The 6,660-nt window shown below is 40.5% G+C and overlaps 1 protein-coding gene across 1 annotated transcript; it reads right to left on the bottom strand.

The window, feature by feature from the left end:
• Nucleotides 1–1,375: 1,375 nt before the first annotated feature.
• On the bottom strand, nucleotides 1,376–2,393 carry LOC133930351 (phytosulfokines 1-like). The gene is made up of 2 exons (XM_062376990.1): nucleotides 2,143–2,393; nucleotides 1,376–1,608 (listed from the first exon to the last, which is right to left on the bottom strand). The coding sequence occupies exons 1-2, from the start codon at nucleotides 2,305–2,307 to the stop codon at nucleotides 1,483–1,485; spliced, it is 291 nt and encodes a 96-aa protein (XP_062232974.1). The 5' UTR covers nucleotides 2,308–2,393; the 3' UTR covers nucleotides 1,376–1,482.
• Nucleotides 2,394–6,660: the final 4,267 nt, after the last annotated feature.

Consider the following 6,660-nt stretch of genomic DNA (forward strand, 5'->3'; position numbering starts at 1 on the left):
CACGTTTTGATGATAATGCATGGGGCCTAGGTCTCTGCCAGCCCTCATTTCCCTCCGCCCCCTGACACGAAGGACCACTAATCGTTTTTAAGAAGAGAGCACAGTGCAGATGCACACGCTCAACACGCACCACCAACGCACACACGGTATCAGAATTGTTGGGTCACACTTCCACATGTCAGCAAGTTCATTTTCACTGGGATGGATATCCGCACGTATGTATTGAAGTTCTTTTAGAAAATTCTACCGGAAAGAAACTAACACCACCAACAATCATTTGCATGCTTTTGGAATAAATTTTGGCATCATTTTCCGAAAACCAGAAACAAAAGATGTACTGAATACCCTCTGGTAAATTACAAGGAGTTTTTAGAATGAGAGAAAGCTGCATAAATTACTAGGACATTTACACCGCTGGCAAATAAACTACTATGGCTAGCTGGCATAAGGACCAAAAGGTACTCGAATACCAATACTACTACTTCATTACCAAAACTCGGCACCGGTGCTTTCAGTGATCAAACGTGTGTCTATACTACTTAAGGTTATATCTATAACTTTATTTAAATATATGTTAGGACATATCTACGTAAATGTGTGTGAGCGTGAGTGTTATATGCGTGTACTACTATAGAATTTATTTAGTGAGATATTCCTGTATAGACGAATCTATAGAGTCGTCTGTACAAAGGGTAATACAGATAGCTTCAAATTTAAAACGTTTGAGAAAATGGCAACAAGTAGCTGTAACAAAATGGGACGCTACAGATCAGACGATAACAAACTACAACCATCTGTACTAATAGCACATACGGTTCTAATTTAGAACCGTCTGTACTGTTATTTTTTTATTGACGGTTCTAACGGTTTCAAATTAGAACCGTCTATACTATTAACAATAATAGTACAGACGATTTTAAATTAGAACCATCTGTACTTAATAGCGCCCTACTTGTTTTGAGCGTACATTTTGTATAGATTATTTTCATATAATGATCAGTAATGAACGACATGTGAGACGATAAGGAAGGTTCGTGCAAGGTTAGAGGTTGCGGGTTCGACTCGTGGTATTTCGTGTGAAAAATCTTGTGACTTGCGATCGCACCTATATAATAGTATAGAGGGTTGGTGTGGGTAGAAAAAATATATTGTTTTAGGTTTTTATCTTCAGAAAACTTAGTACAGACGATTTCAATAACAAATCGTCTGTACAAATTATTTATAAAGATGGTTTTAATAACGAGTCGTCTGTACAAATCTGATTTATACGGACTATTTTTCATAGACGGTTAAAAAAGTGTTCGGCACAGATTTCCGAACCGTCTGTACAAATTATTTTTCTACTTAGTGGTGCATTTGACTTGTACTTAAAAACTAGTTACTGGCTAATTATACACCGTACACTGAACAGTGAACATTCCTAAACAAAACTGAAAGAAGAAAATACTCCAAGAAATTAAATATGAGCTACTAGCGAACAATTTATGGGTGTTTGACATCTTGGGTGTAGATGTAATCCGTATGGAGTTCTGCCCATTTCGCCGTATCACAATGCGCCTGGCCCTCGTCTGCACTGCCTGTGCTCCCTCCCCCGCCACTGCATGGTTCCTGTAGATTATTCAGCAAACAACACACCAATTATTTTACTTACTCTGAAGTACTTATCTCGAGTAACCAAGAAGCATCTTTCCGCACTAAGATATAACAGTGGGTACTAATTCTGTAATCCAATCGCATGTCAAAACGTGGAGGTAACATGCATCCTATTGTTCTTGGACCACAATCGATGATTTGGTCGTGCATGCATGTAGATGAGCATGTGGATTGTTATCAGCTGCATCAAGAATGGTGCTACTGTTCTGGGCGCCACATCAGGGGCGGTTTCCCATGCTATTGCTCTCCAATCTCTCAACACAAGCAAAACTTAAATTAAACCCGCAGCTATATTTATGTCTCCAGAGAACATAAAGAATACTACACTGATGCAGTATATGTAATGTTCTCACTTCTCAATATACACTGGCAACGCAAGCAAGCATGCAAAACTCATCAAAATAAGTTGCTTTAATTTTCTGCAATAGTGCAATTTCAGAGAGGATTTTAGCAGAGTACCTTGGAAGGTTCAGAGAGATGCATGCTTACCGCGGCTGAGGTGGGTGTGCCAGTGCCATGGCTGCCAAAGCTATCATGGCTTTGCTTCTCCTGCACCGTCCACAAGAGCTTCCTGGACTGAACGTCCTGGACCAGCAGCAGAGCCAGGAAGAGAAGACAGACCAGTGCCATGGCCCTTCTTCCTGCGTGCATCATTGTTTCGGCCAAAGAAAGAACTGTCGCTGGTTGCTCTGATCTGATCTCCTTCCTGCAATCCTGCCTGCCTTTGTTTCTTCTCTCAGTTGCTGCTTTGTTGCCGTGGCCAACATAAGCAGGAAGAACATATGTATATATAAGCAATGGAGATTGTAGAGGGAGGGAGACGATCGACGGGGGTTTAATTTCTTGGGAAAATATATTTCATGTGCAGTGCGCATGCGCTATCTCCGACGAGATAGTAGCAGTAAAACAAAAAATTGGTCCGTGTGCCTCACCTCGATCGAGGTGCTAGAATCTATGATCCGATACCGATAGGCAGCCCGATTAGCCGTCCAAGCTACCATCTCAAATTAGCGTAATCAACAAGGGTTATACTCAAATTAGCGTAGGTCACCTAGCTCTGTGTAAACAACTTAAAAAGTAAGTCGTTATACGTTGACGTACATTTACCATACGACTAACTCTTTAGACAGCTGACATGGGGTCTTCGTATGTGAAGAAATAGCTAACAATTGTATTGGAGCTTAGTACATAATCTAAGAGATAAGATATAGGCAAAACAATATATTATGGTGAATATAATTTCTACAAATAGTATCTATATTTATTGATTGAACCTACTAATAGATACTAAGTATTGTGAGAGTTTATTACACTAGTGTCTACTCCCTCTGATTGTAAATGTAGATCGTTTTAGTCTCCTCAACTATTATCTAAATATAAGTCATTCTCAAACTTCTATACACTTTTTTCTCTTTTGTTCTTTTCTTACTCTTGTTTAATAAATACTATCACTCTCACAAATGAATGAGTTATTTTTTCCAATACAAAATAAATAAAGGGCAACAAGGTCATTTGATCCACTTTCTTAATCCTTATGTATAAGTCTAAAACGACCTACATTTGCAATCGGAGAGAGTAAATGATATTAAAGAATAAAATATTACCATCTTCGTTCTAAAATAGATGTCGTCCTAGAATACGCGTAGTCAAACTTTAGAAAATTTTGATTACTAATATACACAAAACTATTACTACATCCGTTCTGAAATAGATGTCATCCTAAAATGCATACAGTCAAACTTTAGAAATTTTGACTACTAATATAATCAAAACTATTAGGATTTGTCATATAAAAACAATAGTAATAAATTTGTCATGAAAATACTTTAACATCATCTAATTCAACTTTTATCAAGAGGTAGTTGTCAAAAGTAATAATCAAACGTGCTTGTTAGAGATCATGTCGATATCCTGAATAATAAGTAAAAGAGAACAGAGGTAGTAAGATTTGGCATATGAAAATGATAATAATGAAATTGTTATAAAAAATATTTTAACATCATCTAATTTTTATTAATTTTTATGAAGAGATAGTTATCGAAACTAATAATTAAATATGCTTGTTGATTACTATATCGACATCCTGAATGATACTGTACTAAGGAGAGATAGTCCACGGTCTTAAACCTCGAGGAGTGAAACGATCAGATAACCCGTGTTCCCGGTTCACCGCCAATGTTTCGTGTTGACTTTTGTAACGTTTGCACCGAGTATCTTTACTCTAGCGAGAACACGACCCGGTATAGCGGCCTGCACGGCTGCACGTCCGAGGCCGGGCACATACCAAGGCAGAAAAATAAATGTGATCGACCAAGGGGAGGGATGAGCAGGGAGACACGAGCAAGGAAGATTGAGAAACGGAAGTAAATGGCATTGGGTTGAGAGAGAGAGAGACCATTGCATCGGGAGGTGCACGACGACTGGCTAATCAATGGGTTCAAACCAAAAGTCAAATCGCAATGCAGACGCAGGCCATGCACGAGCTTCCATTCCCTTCTCCTTGCAGGGTTGGCAGCGTCTGGACATCGTTGGTGAAGGCGCCGTCCATGCCTTCCCACAGGAAACCAAATTAGCACATGTCTATGCATTCACACGTGTCATGTGTGGAGAGTATTTGTTAGATGCCATGGTTGAAGGACTTGATTATCATCAAAGACCCGAGCTTGAGTTTAGTGGGCTTGGCTCGAGCTCGCGGCAAGCTCGAGCTGGGTTTGAGTGAGTTTAAGGGTATATTTGGTTGGCAACAATAATTTGTAACAGTTTGTAACGTTTAAGGTGAGATAATTTTGATTAGCTTAGGAACTTGTCTCATTCGTAGCTATAGTTACGACAAGATTCTATTCAAGCTACCTGGGCCCTATGTGTCAATTATTAAAAAAAGAAGTTCATTTTTGTTCCTCAATTTTTTTTACCAAAATCCTATATGATTTTAGAAACTTTAATACCCGACAACTTTGATCCCTGAACAGTTCAAATCGGACATTTTTAGACCTCGAGCCCACTCAAAAATGGTTTTGCTCCAACGTGACGCAGACATTGAGGTGTTTTGCTGTGTGGCATTGATGTAGGAGCACTATCATCAAATATGTAGCAGGACTCACCACCAGTAAGGTTATTCCCCCCCCTCCTCTCTCATTTCTAACCAAGCTCCACTAGGCCACCACTAGTTATCTTTTGTTTATTATCTTCTTCCTCCGGCGGGGTCACACCGACGCTTAATCTCCCACACCACGTGCGCTACCGCCTAGAGTCTTGCTGCTCTGCTGCTCCATTCATGTAGTTCCATCCACTGGCCTTGTGCTTGAGCCTTCAAGGAGTTGCCGTCAGCCCCGTGCTCGTGCCACTGTAGACCATCACTAAGAGGTTTATTCCCCTATGCCATGGGCAGCACGTCGCCGCGCTCACTAACTGTGCCCATGGCCTCTCTCATGTCGACGCACTCCACTGGACCCGAGCCCGTGGCCTTTGAGCTCGAGCGGTAGATGCTATGCATACTCACTTCATCAAAAGATAAATGAAATGACAGGAGTTAGAGGGCAAGCAGGTAGCCGGGGTGGCACGTCCTCTACGACAATGGCTAGCTTCGGCATCACAGAGTAGACAAGGCAGCAACAGGGAAGATGTTCTTTCTGCTGGTGAGGGAGAAGGGGCACACATCATTCTTTCAATAAGGGAAGGATTGCAACGAGCGTGCGGCAGCGCTGAGCAAGGACCTGGCAGCACCATGGATTTGGATAGATAAAGGCTAACAAGTTGGTCCTTATTATTTTTTTGTTGAATTTGGTGACTGGACTGTAATGCCAACTAAAAACCATCATACCGGGTGAAACCATCGCCACGTCAGCTACAAACCAGCTTCAAATAGGCTAAATGGTCTAAAATGTCTAGTCTAAATAGTTCAAGGGTCAGAGTTGTCTGATATTAGAGTTTGAGAGCTAAAATTAGACTTGTGATAGTTCAAGGGCAAAAATTAGACTTCTTCCTTCAGAAGAGTGTGACAAAATTCTCTTAGGCTTACCAAAGTGTGCCAAACATTTTGGGCACCTAACCTTAGGCGAGTTGGCATTTTTTTTTGGAAAATGGTGGCAACCTTCATCAAGCATGCCCTAGGTTAGGTTTGACTTTGGAGATTGGCTTGGTCAAACATTGAGATCAATTTGAGTAAGCTCGGTAACAAGAGCACATTTGTCTTCCACGTCTGAAAGCTAATAGGAAGACATAAGCTTAGAGTGGCTCGAGTAAGCTTGCTAATAGTATAAGGTTAGCTTGAGTAAGCTCCATAGTGTAATTTAGTGTAGGATCGAGAGTGACGACTGGAGGGGGGAGGGGGGGGCGAATATGCGCCTAAATATTTTTTTTGAAAAATTGATGGTCTTCTCCTATTCAATCACCCGAAAACTCTAAATCAACCCAGAAAATCCAGAGAGTCTGGGGAAATGAGCAAAGAGTCCGAATTTTCCGAGGTTATCGGAGAAATAAGCAGAGAGTCCAGAGTTTCCAAAGAACTAAGTGGAGAGTCCGAAGTTTTAGCAGAACAACAATCAAAAAGTGAGTATCATGGTTGGAATTGAATACTAGGTCCTATAGTGACCCAATCCATGACTCATCACCCCATAAAGGCTGAAACTTGCAAAGGAAATCCAAAGATATGGCAAGATAGACACTGGGCAACGACACTCCGAGTTGATTGTACAGAGGTAAGGGGACTCAAAACCTACTAGTGTACATGAGTATGTGAATTTTTATACCTCTAGCAACTAGAAGAGTAACTTTGCAAAATGGGTAAAAACACAGTTCCAAAGGAAAAATAAAAATCAACAGAAAACTAGAAAAACCTACACAAAGGCAAGGGTACCAAAAGCAAGAGACTAGAAGAAGATGAACAAGATCACTTGCAAGAAAATAAACTTCATTTCAAATAGAGGATAACCCTCTTTTCGACAGATTACAGAAGTTCTTCTCTCACAAAAGCTCTAGCCTATTACAAAGAATAAGCCTACTATTTTT

The sequence above is a fragment of the Phragmites australis genome, chromosome 10 (assembly GCF_958298935.1).
Source record: "Phragmites australis chromosome 10, lpPhrAust1.1, whole genome shotgun sequence".
Classification (NCBI taxonomy): Eukaryota; Viridiplantae; Streptophyta; class Magnoliopsida; order Poales; family Poaceae; genus Phragmites; species Phragmites australis.

Excerpts from the sequence above, each read along its gene's own strand:
- LOC133930351 (XM_062376990.1), bottom strand. The coding sequence starts at position 2,307 with ATGATGCACGCAGGAAGAAGGGCCATGGCACTGGTCTGTCTTCTCTTC. Across the intron at positions 1,609-2,142 it reads GCACACCCACCTCAGCCGCG|GAACCATGCAGTGGCGGGGG; the intron begins GTAAGCATGCAT and ends AATAATCTACAG.